Genomic DNA, 17,188 nt, shown 5'->3' with positions numbered 1-17,188 from the left:
CCAAACCCTGGCCCGCGGGCCAAATGACAAGCCTCTATCCGGCCCATGGCCAGCTTCTGATCCCCTGAGCCCCTCTGGCCCAGTTGACCAAACACAACTGGAGTTGTGTTTGTGGGGTGGGGGAATGGGGGTCCATTTAAGCTGGACTGTGTTGTTGCTTGGAGAAATCCCTGACATTTGAGCTTATTCATTCATTTATTCATTCATCTAAGTTCTGTCTCTAATGTATTTATTTAAATTTTTATATTTAATTTTTTTGTCCGGCCCTTGACACTCTGCCAGATATTTGATGCGGCCCTTCAGCTGAAAAGTTTAGAGACCCCTGTTCTAAATCAGCATTGTCAGCACTGACTGTTCCTCTTCAGGGTCTTAAACAGGAATCTATTCCATTCCTGCTTTCTAAGAACCTCTTAATTGCATGGGAAACAAGTGCTCTACCACTGATCTGTGGTGGGTGCTGGGCTCAGACATTCCACCAATAACAAACTTTGGTTAGTGAAGCATTTTCTTTAAAAGGCTGAAGAAGGAGCTGAGTGCTAGGTGCATGGAAGTGGCAACAAGGTATGGATGTCTTGTGTGCTCCCAGAGGCATCTGGTGGGCCACTGTGAGATCCAGGAAGCTGAACTAGATGGGCCTTTGCCCTGATCCAGACATGATCTTAACTTAGGGTGGTGGTTTATTTACAGCAAATGGTGGTAAAAAGAATTAAGAGATAACACCTAACTGACAGTATATCTTTCAGTTATACTTTCAGTTACGAGGTAAATACTCTGAACCTCCTTGATCATCATGTAGCTTTTGTACTAATATTAATTACATTAGGTCCACATCTGTTGTTGTATCTGTATTATATGCCAATAAAGGTCTGTTTGAGTTTGAACTCAAGACTCACCTCTGAGTAAGCATGTTTGAAATTAGGCTGTAAAAGTTGTAGTATTTGAAGAGAAGAAGATAAAACATTTTTCTGCACTACTGTTCATAACATTTCGAAAGCTTGCAATTATGTAACCCTTTACATTTAGCAAAGTGTTTTATCTTTACTTTAGGATCCAGTTTGGGAGTATACCTGTATCCTTTCAGGCACTTTAGTTCTACAGACTTGGAACAACTGAGGAAGTTGACCTTTATTCTAGCCAGGAAAAGGCTGTGCTTAATGTTTCCTTAGATGTAGGGATGGGGAAGCTGAGACACATGGAAATCTCATGTCTTTAATTTGGTCTTCCTGGGCGGAATGGAAACTTCTGCTGATCATTTCATGAATATATTTTGAATGACGGTCTATGGAAGGGACAGTGTGACATTGTTGTATTCCTAAATAAATACGAAGCTGCTACAGGCAGCTTTGCAATCTGTAGCATTTCCACTGCATTATTTTTGGAGATTGCTTGCTGCTATCCATAACTCTGCCGCAGTCTCAACAACTACCAAGGCCACCCTTTCATCAGTTTGTCTAGATGATGCTCTGGAAGGACTGGGATTTATCAGATTTTTCTAATGACAAACCTCATGAGTCAGATTTAGAGCTATCGGGTAGCACATGAATTCAAGCCATCAGTGGCCTTAAAATCTCACAAGTGTGACAGCTGGCTTTATGTTTGCTATGGGGTGGGATGAGTTAAACTAGACAAATGTTGTCTGTAAGGAGAGGGGGAAAGGCCATTCTTAAAAGTAATAAGTTTTGTCTTGGAGTTTATGGACTTTGGAATTCATACGGTAGGACAGCTAAGTTGTTTTTCAGTGGATTCCCCCTTTGCATTCATTTCAATGCTGTCCCATGTGGGCCAAAAAGAAATACATTGGACATGGGATCCAGCTTTCCTCCCTTCTAGCCTCTGTGGAAAGGTGCAAGTGTCCTGCATTTGGCAGGTGCCAATTTGCCTCTCAGGTGTTTTCCTGGGGATAACTTTTGCTCATCTGAAGTGAGCAGCAAATGACAAGGCTAAATTAATGTACCAAATATTAATAAATTTTCCTATCTCCTCTTGAGCTTAGTAGGATATGTGTAATTTTCCAGAGTTAACAAATTAATCCTCCTGGCTGTTTTGATCAAGCATCAACTTTCCTTTCACCAACTTCCCCCACTCCAAATGCACATACATGCACTAAACCAAGGGTTCTCAAACTGGTGAGTTATAACCTACCAGTCTGGGAAGTTCTATCTCTGTCCCCTTAAGGGGCTGGGGAGCAAAGGCAGCAGCGTGATCCCCAGAATCATGAACTGCGAGGGGCGGGGGGGTTACACTTAACTAAAGTCAAAGCCAGCCCCGCAGGGCTCCCTTTGCGGGGCTCCGCAGGCCTCCAAATGTGTTAAAATAGTGATATAAACCCATTTCTGGTTTCACAATTGAAGTGGGTTCTGAGTTGTTGTCTTGTTGCTGACTGAGGCCAAACACATGCAGCAAGCGCGCGCGCACACACATACACACACACACACACACACACACACAGAGAAGCAGACTGTATGTGAGCATGGAAATGGAGCAAAAATGCTTAGTCTTGTTGGGAGAGACACTCTTCCTCAAGATGTCTATGAAGAAAAGGAGAGGCAATTTCTCTTTCCCTCTGGCTGGACGCTTGCAGAAGACTCATATCCAGAGTTCAGACCCTTGACCCCTCACAGCTAGTCCTGGTATTTGCAACTCCCATTTTGAAGAAGTGAAAGAAATTTTTCACTTGCAACAGACAAGGTGCTGGCCAGATTTGTTGTTGCCTGGTAATTTTTTTTTCATGTTTCCTATTTATCCTAATACATTCATTAGAAATCTAAGTCCTTTTCCTTGACTGAAAAACAACCAACCATTCCCTTCCCCTTTGCAGGCCATGTTTGCTGTTAGATGCAGCGCCTAGTGTAAACCTCTTTTCATCTTGCCCATTATGAAAGCTGATATCTAGAATAACTGGTGGCAAGTGTTAAAAATAGCAGGCAGATCAAACGGTTCCCAGTAACAAATGACCTTAGCAGTGGATCGGCAGTCTTGGCTGAAAATTTGAAGGAGACCCACAAATGGATTAGTTCTGGAGCCTTTTTGTGTCTCGGATTTCTAGATGTCTTGTTGATCATTTCAACTGTCCTAAAAATGTGGTGGTGGTGGTTAATGTGTTTCTAAACAAACAGCTCTTGGGGAAGATTCATTTCAGGATATGGTATAGTCTTTTCAAATGAAATTAAGCATAAATGTTGTTCTCAGTTAGGAATACTGGTCATGACTGGAGCATGCAGCTTTTTCTTTCTTTTGGTCTTTTAACAAATAAGCCGAAATCTGCACTCTTTCAACTACAGTAAACATCCTTTATTTTTATCCAGGCATTTTTGCTAGGGAAAGAAGTGAAATTGCCCCAAGGTCTTTGCCTCTAGCCACATCAGTTTCAGCATTCATCCTTATAAAAATGCCTGGTTTGTACACTGACCTTTCCCAGGAGCAAGAAGATGCTATTTTCTTTAGAAAGACAGGGATGTAATGGTTAGGGTGCTGGACTGGAGACACTTAAATTAAATCCCTTCTTATCCAAGAAATTCACTGCCTGACTTTCTACCTTTCAGCCTAACCTACTTCGCAGGATTGTTGTGAAGGGTAAAATAGAATTATTCATTTATTTTTAGCACTTCTGTGCAAACCTGAGCACTTTCGAAGGAAGAGCAGATTGCAAATGTGGTGCTGGAGACATTCTTACTAGGACCATTCAAATGACGATGATGGGGTGTGTGTATGCTTAATTGCTAGCTTTTAGCTATTTCTCCTGGATGACATTGGTGATATTTCTAAGATTAAGTTTGTGACACATTTTTTTTATAGATCTCCGCCAATCAACCCATCCCCTTGCCCCTTTGTAACTGTCATGATGAGAATATTGAAAAGCTGGCAAGTGATGCCAGTAAAACACTTCATTCATGGAAATATGCCAGGACTGAAATATTATTTGTCTGTGCAGTTGCAGCTTTATTCGGAAGCCAGCGTAGCTCTCTTGCAACTGAATAACCCTAAGGATTTCCAAGAGCTAAACAAACAAGCTAAGAAGAACATGACTATAGAAGGAAAAGAACTGACGCTCAGTCCTGCTTATTTATTATGGGATCTCAGTGCCATCAGCCAGGTAAGCAGCACTTCCTAATGTTTAGGAAGGCAATATGTTGTGAAGCTTCTGGAAGTTTAAATAGCTAATGATGAATGTATTTTATGGCAAAATATACAGAGCATTGGTATTAACTTGAAAACTTTACACCATACTGCATAAGGTTTTGTGGTTTGCAAATGGATTCTAGTGAACGAATGCATATATACATACATGTTGTAATGCGTTGAGTCTTTTGTGGCATACCATGCAGTGATTGAGACAAGGTGCACAGCCTATGTACCTGATTTTCCTACATACCCTCTTGGTACATAACAGCCATTTGAGCTGAGAAGCTGTTGCTGCCACCTGGAAAAGACCCGAAACAGGACACTTCTCCACCTTGCTTCTTGTTTTGGGGTGTGCCTAATTACCAGGGTTCCCGCAATATGGAATTTGGGTGCTAGATGAGTAGTCCAGGAAACCATCTAGTATAGCTGATCCATTGCACTGCACCCACACTTGCTTTGTGTGGTGTTGAGTAGTCTGTCAGGGAGAAAGAGGAAATAGCTCTTAGTTACAGATAGAATGAAACTAGTGGCTATCTTGTAAAAATAAAAATGTATTAAAAAAGAAAAAAATAGGCAAAGCAAAAAAAAATAACAAAAGGTGACACGTATATTTACAGACAAACTGAAAATAACAAAACCTAACACTGGTACTTAGACATTAGCCCTGTCTAGTGTGTACTTCATTGCATTTCCCTTTTCATGTCTGGTCCAGGAAGGGTGGATTATCATGGGACAGATTAACTTTGTACATTCTGTTACACACTGGTTCAAACTAGTCAGCTTCTTTTTTTATGGGATTTTGGGGAAGCACTATTATGATTGATTAATCCAGAGACAGGAAACCTGGCATACTCTGTTTAAACCTGCTCTTGGCTATGGTTGGGTTGATGGACGTGACAAGTTGACAAGTGTGAGCAAAGCTTAACAGGGTGGTAATCATTTCTGCCTGGCCCATTATCTGATTCAGGCTAGGGGCAGGCCACCTGAGATTGATGGCCCAATCCTATCCAACTTTCCAACTCTGATTCAGCAGCAATTATGCCCGAGGTAAGGGAACAAAGGTTCACTTACCTTGAGGAGGCCTCTGTGACTGCTCTCCCAGTGAGCAGTGATACAGTGCATGCTATGTTGGCAGGGTTGCATCAGTGCTAGAAATTTGGATAGGATTGAGTCCTGAATCTTCCTGGTGCACATGCAGGTTACTGAGATTATATTGGAGAAGCTGTCCAAACTGAGTTAAACTAGCACTGTATTTTGTGTGTCTGTATGTGCACACGCAGGTTTTTCTATTAGAGGAAGTAGTCTACACACTCATAGTATGTGTGTGTTAGTTTTTCTAGGAGACAATATTTTGTTGTATTAAGAATATTTATGTAATGCTTTTCAACAAAAAGTAGTTCGCAAAACTGCTTTTATAGATAAACAAATGGTTCCCTGTCTCCAAAGGGCAATCTAAAAAAGATGCAGCAACAGCCACTGGAAAAGATGCAATGAAAAGGGATAGTTGCTCTCCCCTTGCTAAATACAAGAGGGCACCACTTTAAAAAATGCCTCTTTGCCCAATTAGCTTATCCACTGCTTAAAAGCATAATAGTTTGTTAGATTTTGTTGATCACAACCAGCTGAAGATCTGTGGCTAGAACTGAGAGTGAACCACCCAATTGCAGAGGAATTAAAGAGCAATTAATACCGGTACTATATTTGAAGTACTTGTTAGCTGCTGTTATAGATAACACATATAGATATCTATCATTTTTTCTGTGGTGATTAAGCTTCCCTTTTTCCCTAATCTATTTCTCTTAGGGATTGCTTCAGTGTAAGGGTCAGTAGGAAAGAAACTTTCCCAAGATACTTTTGAAATCAATACTGTTGCAAAAAGACTATATGCCCAAGCAGTCAAGTTCTTTTGTGAATTCACTGAGTCCAGAAAAGACAATAGCCCTAGTCAGCCCAGCTGCTGTGATTGGCATACTCCAGTCAATTGGTTGCCCAAGACCACCTGACAAGGTTTGCGTGTAATCGTATTGTTTATATTTTTGCTAAAATCTGCATTTGGGCACTGCCAATATACAAGGTATTTTTCTATACCTAATTGTTTCGTTCTTTCTTCCTTGTATTATCCAGGTACATGACTCTTGGAATTTTATATACACCTCTTTGTCCATTTTAATACCTTGCTTGACTGACCAAACGTGGTCAGTCCCTTTTCCCAGCTCTCCTCAGCCCTTGGCTGTATGCATGGTTTGGTTAGGTTTGGGGGCAATTCTCCATGTGATTGTGAGGGAGGCTTCGGAAGATGGTATGTCTCTGCCTGGATTTGGATTTGAGTCTACTGACTTTGGCCCTGGCATAGAAGCAGATCAGGAAATGAGGGAGGCACTACCACCAAGGTTCCCCTTCCTCCAAGCACTCCATGTTCCTAAAAGGCAACTTGTAAAGGTTTATGCAACACAATGGGATTCTTTAATCAAAACTTTTTTGTGGTGGTTCCTAGGATAGTTATTTCCATAAAAATATTTTCTGAAAATTGTGCAAGTGGGGAATTGGAAAACTTTCTTCTTGAGTCAGAAATTCTGTTTTCTGTGCCTGGAAATCATTTCAGTGGAACACTCTGAAGGGAATTGGTTGCAGGAGTGATCCATTGATCCTTAGATTAATGGTAGCTGGTGACTGAAAGATGAAGGTAATCGACATGGTCTGCTCATACATTCTCTAACCACCTGGAACTTCTTGTCTACTTCATTCTGGAAGTCAGGATCTTTCAGAAGCAGCAGCTACAGTTCTGGATTATTAGGTATTTTTAATGGTGTGACCTTAAGCATGGTGCAACCTTGATTTGGCACAGTAGCATTATACTGGTGTTCTAGAATTTACCATGAGTTTCTAGAACTGGTATTCTAGAGGGAAAACATGCATTGCATTTCTCAACTGATTACATAAATCCCAGTGTTTTACTGTAATTACATAGAATGATAGGCCGCTTTACAGGGAAATATTAATAATGCATTTCATAATAGTCAGTAGACAAGTTTATACATATTTTTTCCTGCTGTTAAATTATTCTCTGTGTACAAAAGATGTCACCCAAAACTGGTATCCTAACTGAATAATAGTACTTTTAAATATGTTTCTTAATTTGCTGCTGTTTAGCGCGTATTCTTTTTTAGTCTAAGCAGGATGAAGATATTTCAGCCAGCCGTTTTGAAGATAATGAAGAGCTACGATATTCATTGCGATCAATAGAGAAGCACGCACCATGGGTTCGACACATTTTCATTGTCACTAATGGGCAGATTCCTTCCTGGCTTAATTTGGATAACCCTCGGATAACTATAGTAACACATCAGGTAAACATTTTCTGAAATTTGCACTCTGGACAAAAGATAAAAAATACTTTAGAGCTTATTTAACTGGGGAGGGACACGTGCTGGGCTCTTCTATACCTTTGGCTCATTCTGTTGTGGTGTTAGGGTTTAGGTATAGCTGTTTAAGAAGTGCACAAACTACTGGGTTGTTTTTTTTTGCTAGTGCAATGATTTTAATCAAGGCATGGAAATAGCCTTGGCTTCCACCTGTGTTTTGTTTGCAGCTTGCAAAGTTTTGTGAAGGTGGGTGAGTATGAAGTCTGAGGTTGTATAGTGAAGGCAAACCAAAAGATTCCTAGGCTGAATAGATAGTATACCTGAGATAGTTGTGGCTCTGGTCAAATCAAAAGAGTTTGAGGCAGAGATGGGTTTCCTAAGTATAACGAGTTTCAGGAAGAGATTTTGGTGTTAGTCTGGAGCGCAAAAAAGCAATGGTACTTCTGCAAAGGTACAACAATTAGTTTAAAACACTTCTACGGTGGGTGCAAGAGGCACCTGTTCATTCTTTTGGAGCAAGGCAGTCAAGGGGGCCATATATGTTTAGTTAGCAAAACCAAATGAGGCTATTCATATTGGTGGCAAGCAGGATTTCCTTCTTCCAGCATTTCTTCCTAGATACTATCTTGGCCAAAGTTTGATTTTGCTTTGGCTAAACTTCTAAGGCAGTCCATTCTCAGGAAATGCATACAGGCAATATGGTGCTGTTTGAAAACAAGCTTCCTTTGAATAACGCTCCTGAAATGGAGCCTAGGGAAACACTGGGCATCGTATGTCTTTGACATGTTTTAGATATTATTGGGGGGCGGGGGGGAAGTACTTCTTATACAAGAGGGAAAAACTTATGGGAAAAATACAAGTAGACCTGTTGGTTCCCAGCATAGTAAATTAATACAGATTTTGTGTGTGTGTGTGTGTGTGTGTGTGTGTGAGAGAGAGAGAGAGAGAGAGCACATGATGGCACCATTTGACACACAGTTGTGTACATAGGTGAGATAGGAAGAGAGACTGGTTCCATTCAGACCATCCTTTGTACAATGATTAAAAAGCATTTTAAAATCTTGCATAAGATCTGACCCTGATGTTTTCCTTAAATGTTGTCATTCTAGGATATATTTCAGAATTTGAGTCACTTGCCTACCTTTAGTTCCCCTGCCATTGAAAGCCACATTCACCGCATTGCAGGTCTGTCCCAGAAGTTCATTTATCTAAATGATGATGTAATGTTTGGGAAGGATGTATGGCCTGATGACTTCTATAGTCACTCCAAAGGTCAAAAGGTAAGTTCTCAACATAGTTCATTGTACAGCATTTAGGAGATCTGTTGTATAGGACTCCACCTCAAGAGTCTATTTCCTCCTTGCTCAGCCTGACTATAACAAAGTTAGCTAACAGAAGAACAGAGTCTAACAATCTCCTGTACTGTGATTCCTAGAAGCCATAATATTGAAAGCAGTTTAAATAAACACAGTGAGAACTCAAAGCAGCAGTAATTGGTGATAACAGATTCTTCCTGGCCTTAGAACTTATCAAGAGGTTTAATAGTATTTGCTCAGGCTTATATGGAGAGAGGTTTTCTGTTATTAATGTTATTATTAATAACTACAGGTTATTAATTTACTTGGGCTGGGAAGATTGTACTTCTTGCATTTATTCACCATTTCACATTACTATTTACATTTTTGTTTCTCTCTGTAATACAGTTTGCATGTATGTGCATGTACACAAAACTGAAGATACACTTCATGCAGCAAATGAAGTGAACTGTAGTTCATGATAGCTGTCATTACAGTAAATATATTAGCCTTTAAGGTACTGCTGGACTCTGTTTTTTGTAAAATAACTGTGAATCAAAAAAGAGGTCACAGCTGTAGCCCGTAGGAACTTGAGGACAGTTATTTTAAACCTTTTAATCTTCTCAGAGTTCAGACACGGGAAAGCACTGGCTTTCTTACGGGTTTTTTTCCTGAGATTTGGAGGAATCTAAGAAATTAATCACATTTTATGGAAATGTGGAGTAACATGCATTCAGTATTCGAGTATTGCAAGAGCTTGATGTGCAGAATAGAGTTTAAATATGCTTTCTTTAAAAAGGGTGGGTGGGGGAGGTTGAATAATGTTGTGTGAAAGCAAAGTATTTCTGTCTTCTTTATCAGGTTTATTTGACTTGGCCTGTGCCCAACTGTGCTGAGGGATGTCCTGGGTCATGGATTAAGGATGGCTATTGTGATAAAGCCTGTAACAATTCTGCTTGTGATTGGGATGGAGGTGATTGCATTGGTAAGAAGTTTTGAAAATTGGGCTCCTGTATTTCAGAAATGTGAGAACTTGATGAGTTATTTTGTAAATGTGAATAACTCTTCCCTTTAGGATTTATTCATTGCAAAACTTTTGTGTAGACAGAAAATGCAAGTTCACACTTACAAACTCACTGGCCCTTGCCCCAAGTCTTAGCACAGTTGTGAGCATCGTTGTGTGCTTTTAGGCGTCTTCCATGTGAATGCATTCTTAGAAAATGGAGTCACTTTTCAGTGACATTTTTTTCCTAGATATATATGATCCATGTAAGAGAAGAGTATGTGTCATGTTTAAGGTCTCGTGCAAACATTTCTTTGGTTGCACCTCTTGTTTAGATATAGCTTCTCAACATTTGTGTGCAAATTGTTGTGATTTTATCACAAATTGTCGAGCACTAATTGGCCACACAAATTTGCTGCTGATCTTGTTTTTCCTTAATATCTGATCTGTTAGCAGAAGTTGTTGACTTAGACCTCGACCTCTCTCCTTTCAGAAGAGTATGTAAGAGATACATTTCTCCTCCTATCTCATGACCTACCACTAGATCAATATGTTAGGTTTATGCCAGTGAAAGAGGCAGGACAATTACATTGTCTCAAACATAATGTTAAGATCCTTACTTCTCACACCAGAACAATATATTAAGACAAAGTGACAAATATTCTTGACCCTAGGCCAACAGTTTTCAACAGGTGTGACGCGGCACACTGGTGTGACGTGGCTCCTCCTCAGGTGTGCCGGGAGACAGTAGCGCGGGGGGGGGGGGGCGAGGATGGAGGGAAGTGAACCTGCCTTATTCCTTTTTCTCCGTGTGACGTGGCTTCCCAAAGCTTCATTGTTTGCTCGCTTCTAACAGCGCCTATAACTGAAGCTCCCGAAGCTGTGAATAAATAAATAAGGGTATGGAAGCCCTGAAGGGTCATAAAAAGTTCAGAGTACTGTGTGTGTTAGCGGGGAAGAGATCAACAGCGGCGGCGCTGCAGTAGTTACAAAGTCATTAATCATCCTATGAACCTGTGCATAGGATGATTAATACTTGATACACTTGAGTTGATACTTAATATGCTGCTTCTCCTTTGTATAGTATACATTTTAAGATTTACATTTTAATTATTGTTCTACACGGGAGAAGGAGAGAAAGAGCTTCTTTGCGCCCTGTGGCAGCAGTGTTTTACAGCCCAATCCTCTGCATGCCCACTCAGAAGTAAGTCCCATTACAGTCAATGGGGCTTACTCCCAGGAAAGTTTGTGTAGGATTGCAGCCTCAGAGCCCCAGCCTATGCATGCCTACTCAGAAGTAAGTCCCATTACAGTCAGTGGGACCTACTCCCAGGAAAGTGTGCATAGGATGGCTGCCTTAGTTCCTGAGAGCAGCAGCGTTTTACCTTGCAGGGCTGTGCAAAGCCAGGAATCAGCTAAGCAGGGACAAAAACAGCAGCAAAGAAGTGGTTGGGGAGCTGCAGGAGGCAAGATGCTGCTGCTCAGCTGAGAACAGTCGTGCCTCGCCTCCTGCAGCAAAGCAAACAAGTGCCTGAGCAGGGATCAAAGAGCAGCGTTACCCTTCCTGCGACTGCTAAGCCTGGGCTGAGAGCAGCAGCATTCCCCCTTGTGTGGCTACATAAAGCAAAGAAGTGCCCGAGTAGGGACCAAGAACTGCAGCATTTCACCTCATTCAGTCACTCAGAGCAAAGAAGCAGTTGAGCAGGGGTCCCAAATAGGCACTTTGGGCAGAAACTGAAGAAGGAGAAAGCTTCGCTTACTCATCCTCCTTCTGGTGCCCTTGAAAATCTGTGTGTAATTCAAGGAAATCCTTTCTAAACAGCCCCTTCCATCCAGCTACCTGTGGCAAGACCCTTTCATTGCTCCTGTATCTTTTCACTCTGCTGTGTCCTTAGCCTGTTGCTGCTGCTGCAGCTACTGCTTTCTATCAATACAGAAATAGTCCAAGAGCATTAGAAGTCCAAGAACTTCATAATTGTTCGTTACTTCTTCCACCCAATTTTTAGTGTGACTGTTTGAGGTCAAGTGGGTAGAAAAGTATTTTCTCAACTCTCCACCAATGCGGAGTGTAGACATGGATAAATTTTAATTAAAAAACGGAAGAGAGATGATGATGATGATGATGATGTCAGGTGTGGTTAGCACTAGTGCAGGCACTAACACACCTAGTAGAGTTAGTTCTAAAACTGTCACACGCCAATATAATGAAGACTATTTGTCTTTTGGATTCATTTCATCTGGAGAAGAACTGCCATGCCCTGAGTGTGTTGTTTGTGTTGAGAAACTGGCAAACCAAGCTATGGTTCCAAGTAAGCTGAAAAGACACCTTCACACAAAGCACTCACATTGATGCGAAAAACCACGTGATTTTTTTAAAAAGGCTTATTGCTGATCAAACACGTCAGGCTAAAAATTTTTCTAAAATCGCAGCTCTTTCTGACGAAGCACAAGAAGCAAGGTATGCTGTTGCTGAAATTGTGGCAAAAAACACGAAATCACATACAATTGCTGAATCATTAATTTTACCAGCATGCTGCAAAATTATAAATATTATGTTTGGCGAAACATGTGAAAAAGAGATCTTGAAAATACCTATGTCAGATAACACTAGTCGGCGTTTACAAGACATGTCTGAAGATGTTGAGTCACAAGTTAGCTAACATTAAAGAAGCTGATTTTTTTTGCCATCCAGCTGGATGAGTCAGCTGACATCACAGGAAATGCACAACTCTTAGCATTAAGTAGGTTCATCTGTAATGGAAACATCATCGAACAATTCTTATTTTGTAAATCGCTTCTGGAAACCACAAGAGGCCAAGACATTTTTGATGTTGTTGACCACTATTTCAGTTCTCATGGTTTGTTGTGGACATCATGTATCAGCATCTGCACAGATGGTGCTCCCTCTTTGTCGGGAAACCTAAAAGGATTCATTGCACTGGCCAAACAAAAGAACTCTGACATTGTTTTCACACAGTTTTCTGCACAGAGAGGCCCTTATTTCAAAATCAATAGTACCTGAACTCCAAAAAGTTCTGACTGAGACAATCAAAATGGTTAATTACATCAAGAGTAGGCCATTAAAATCAAGGTTGTTCTCAGCACTGTGTTCTGCCATGGAAGCTGCTCATACCTAACTTCTACTGCACACAGAAGTGAGATGGCTGTCTCGGGGGCGGGTGCTTTCAAGGTTGTATGAACTGAGGGAATAGCTTCTAATCTTTTTTACATCAGAAGGGTCTGAGCTGGCTGACCTGCTTAGTGATGAGACCTGGTACAATAAAGTTGCATTCCTAGCTGACATATTCCAAGCCTTGAACACTCTCAACAAGAGTATCAGGGAAAGAATGAAAATATTCTGACTTGCAGTGACAAAATTATTTCCTTTAAGGAAAAACTAATACTGTGGGCAGCCAGAATAAAAAAAGAGAACAAAGTTGAAATGTTTGAACTGACCAAAAGTTGCAAACTGGACAAAAATCTTGTGGATTTAATTCTACGAAGTTTGTCACTGCTGGGGACAAGCATTGAAAAATATTTCCCAACATTTACTGTATCGTCCTTGGACTGGGTGAGAGATCCATTTGTACTAAGTGCATGTGAATCAGCTGAGTTACCTGTTGTAGAAGAAAATGAGCTGACAGAAATCAAAAATGATAGAGGACTGAAACTGAAACACTTGTCAACAGATATGGCCTCATTCTGGTTGTCTCTCCGAGAGGAATACCCCATGATCACAAAGATGGCAATTAAAGTAATTCTTTCTTTCTCAACATCTTATCTGTGTGAGGCTGATTTCTCTGCTATGAACACAGTGAAGAGCAAGAACAGGTCAAGGCTTCAAACACTGGAGGAGGACTTGAGGGTATGCTTGTCAACCATCTGTCCTGGCACAAGGGACATCATGAAACATCACCCAGCACAAATTTCTCACTGATTTATTTATTTTTTAAATAACAGTTTAGTTATTGAACTTAAGTTTTGATTAAAAGTTTATTTAAAAGTTTATTTAATCAAAAGTTATTCATTAAAACTTTAGCTATTCAAGTTTAAATACAATCTTAGTACTCTTTTTTTTTAAAAATAATAAAATATATCCTTAAAAAGCCTTGACAATTCTGGTGCCTTGCTGGTGTGCCACGAGATGAAAAAAGTTGAAAATCTCTGCCCTAGGCATAAACACTCAATTTCATTTTTCAAATATCATTAAACAGATTTTTTCAGTCTTAGGAAGCCTTGTGTTTAAAGCATACGGTGTCTCTTAATTTGAAACTTACCCAATGCAGATCATAAGTGAAGAAGTATGTTGGGATCAGAGATTGGAGAACAAAGCTCAAGTAATTGAATTGTAAAAGTAGCAGTAAATATTTAAGTGCCTTGTTTCTTTTCTTAAGGTAACAGCGTGGGTAGCCGTTACGGCGCTGGTGCTGGAGCTGGTATAGGTGTAGGAAATGTCCCACCCTGGCAGTTTGGTGCAGGAATAAGTGGAGTCTCTTACTGCAATCAAGGTTGTGCAAATTCATGGCTAGCTGATAAATTTTGCGATCAGGCATGCAATGTCCTTTCTTGTGGATTTGATGCTGGTGACTGTGGGCAAGGTATGTGGACACATATCAACACAACCTTTTGGGTAGAGTTCTTCAGTACTGTTCATTGTATATCAATTATATTTGTACAGCCTGGATCTGTGCATATGTGTGTTGGATTCAGCTGTATTCCACCTACGTTTGCTTGATAGAACCTTGTGAGCATATACCCACGTTTCAGGTAAAAATTAGTCTAGTAGAACACATAGTAAGGATATATCATTTGGGAAGGGGGGAGGTGGGAATGGTCTGGACACCTCACTATTTTTCTGTATTGGCAGGCTCCTATAAACCTTTCCTCAGTCACATTTAGTTCTTGTCCGCCTACAGAAGACTATCAAAAGTTGACCCAAGGGTGGGAGGACTCTTGGGTATTTGACTTTTTTTCTGTATCTTTCCATTTCTTCATTTTGCTTGGCTTTGGGGAAATAGAAGTAGGGAAAGGACTAGTATAGAGCAGTGGTAGAGCAACTGCTTTGAAATGCAAAAGTTCTCAGGCTCAATCCCTGGTATCTTTAGGTAGAGCAGAAAAAAATTCATAACTGAAAAACCAGAGAGCTGTTGGTAGTCGATGTTGATAATACTGAGCTAGCTTGAACTAATGTTCTGTTTTAGTTTGAACATTGTCTTGGGAAAATATTGTTTGTTAATTGCTGTGTTAATAACCTTAAAACAGAAGTTGTGACTGAAAGTGTGGCAGATTATGAGAAACAGTGTGGTATAGTGGATAGAAAGCTTGGCCAGAGCGAGAGAGACGTGGGCTCAAATTCTACTTAGCCATGAAGCACACTGGAGGACCACAAGCCAATCACTTTATCTTGGGCTATTTCACAGGGTTGTATAGCTAAATGGGGAGAACAGTGTACATAACCCTGAGCTGTTTGGAAGAAGGATGGGATAAATGTCAGTTAATAAAAGTATATTTATCTGTTGTTCCAGATCATTTTGATGAGTTGTACAAGGTGACTATTCAGAGGAATCAGACTCATTATATAATTCCTAAAGGTGAATGCCTACCCTACTTCAGCTTTGCTGAAATAGCCAAGAAAGGACTTGAGGGTGCATACAGTGATAATCCAATAATTCGCCATGCTTCCATCGCTAACAAATGGAAGACTATTCATCTGATAATGCATGGTGGAATGAATGCAACTGTAATCCACTTTAATCTTACACTTCAAAGTAAAGATGATGTAGAGTTTAAGATGCAAATAACCCTGGAGGTCGATACAAGGGAGGAACCAAAAATGAATGTAACTTCCACCCGGACATCAGAGGATAATGTGAAAGCTACAACTTCTGTGCCAGAAGCTGAAATGATATTTGAAGATATTCCTGAAGAAGAACGTTTTCCAAGAATTAAAAAACAACCTAATGGCACAACACTGAATCTGGATGAAGATGTGGTCATTCATCGAGTTAACTTGTCTGTCCTACCTGAAGATGTGAAGCTAGCTCTGCAAAATCTAGAATTGCAGCTTGAAGTTGGAGACATCACACAGAAAGGGTACAATCTGTCTAAGGCTACTCTCTTGAGACCCTTCCAGATGCTACCTGCAACAACAAAGGCTGCCACAAACAATCTCCAGGACACAAATAGGAAAGAAGTACATGCAGGCTTGAGAGATGGAAAGAACACCACCATTTGGCACAAACCTTCCCAAAATGTCAGCAAAATAGAAGAAATAATACTTGATACATTTCCATTGGAATTGGTACCTATCAGCAGCACTCTTGTGGCAATGAAAGTGAACAGTGACTTTTCACTCAAACGCAGCTTTACTGTAAAATCTCAGTCCACGCCTGTAAACCAGAATGTGGTTGAAAATCATGAATCTCAGGACAGGAACACCTTCATGCTTAAGGAAGCTCAGAAGTTAAAAGAAATCAAGAAAACTGAAGAGAAAAAAGGAGATGGGGAGGTCAATCAAGCACGTGTCAAGGAATATCTAGCAGGAAATCAAGTCTTAAGAAGAAAATTACAGTATTACACAGGAAATTATCAAGGATTTTTGCCATGGGAGAAACAAAAATATTTCCAAGACCTTCTTGATGTGAGTATCACAAATGATTAGTGTCACAAGAAGACCTCTTTTTGAAGTGCTGATGGAGCGTACTGGCTAAGAAAATGATGTATAAATTGGGAAATTGCCAGTTCATATTTTACTTTTGTTATGAATTCACTAGGTGGTGCTAAGGCTAGCCCCTCTCTCTCTCTCTCTCTCTCTCTCTCTCGGCTTTATCCACCCCCACCTTGCTCTATTGCATAATTGTATTAATTTTCCTTGCAGGTTAAAAGAATTACTAAAAGATCATGTGAGGATCCAAGAGTATGATATTAGTGCTAATAGTTTTGGTTATTGTAACAAATAGCACTATGTCTAGGATCCAAATATCTGCTTGAGTATGCCCAGAATTTTTTACTTTCTGTTTGAGTGGCAGATCCTCATGCTATATCACAAAGCACTTTTCAAACTGTGAGGTGCCATGTGTGACTTTTAAGAGCCTTGAGAACATCAGAGCAAGGGAGATCAGTCAATTGCCTCTACTCTCTGTTGGAATTCAGCCCTTAATAATATATAGTATATTAATATATTGTTTTCTCCAGGCACAGGTTTTTGCCTCTGTTATCCCTGGAAATTGAATTATTTGAACTAGCAATGTTTAAAACCATTCTTGAACAACTAATACTAAGGGAAAGAGCTGGCATTCCATCAGATGTTTATTTTTAAATACAATATATAGATAATAAAAATAGTAAAAAGTGTCAAAGTGGCTTAAATCCACGATAATAAAACAATCTAAACAACTGTTTGTAAG

The 17,188-nt window shown here is 40.2% G+C and overlaps 1 protein-coding gene across 2 annotated transcripts in view; it reads left to right on the top strand.

The window, feature by feature from the left end:
- The window catches only part of GNPTAB (N-acetylglucosamine-1-phosphate transferase subunits alpha and beta), a 53,127-nt gene that overhangs the window by 23,580 nt on the left and 12,359 nt on the right, over positions 1-17,188 (top strand). For both annotated transcript variants that reach the window (XM_066634114.1, XM_066634115.1), the window contains exons 8-13: positions 3,932-4,093; positions 7,290-7,469; positions 8,594-8,764; positions 9,641-9,764; positions 14,177-14,380; positions 15,308-16,422. In XM_066634114.1, coding sequence (XP_066490211.1) covers positions 3,932-4,093; positions 7,290-7,469; positions 8,594-8,764; positions 9,641-9,764; positions 14,177-14,380; positions 15,308-16,422 — 1,956 coding nt within the window. The remainder of the gene's footprint in view (positions 1-3,931; positions 4,094-7,289; positions 7,470-8,593; positions 8,765-9,640; positions 9,765-14,176; positions 14,381-15,307; positions 16,423-17,188) is intronic.

Source organism: Tiliqua scincoides, chromosome 7 (genome assembly GCF_035046505.1).
Source record: "Tiliqua scincoides isolate rTilSci1 chromosome 7, rTilSci1.hap2, whole genome shotgun sequence".
Classification (NCBI taxonomy): Eukaryota; Metazoa; Chordata; class Lepidosauria; order Squamata; family Scincidae; genus Tiliqua; species Tiliqua scincoides.
The sequence above is the reverse complement of the archived record's forward strand: the minus strand, read 5'-3'. Positions and strand labels throughout refer to the sequence as shown.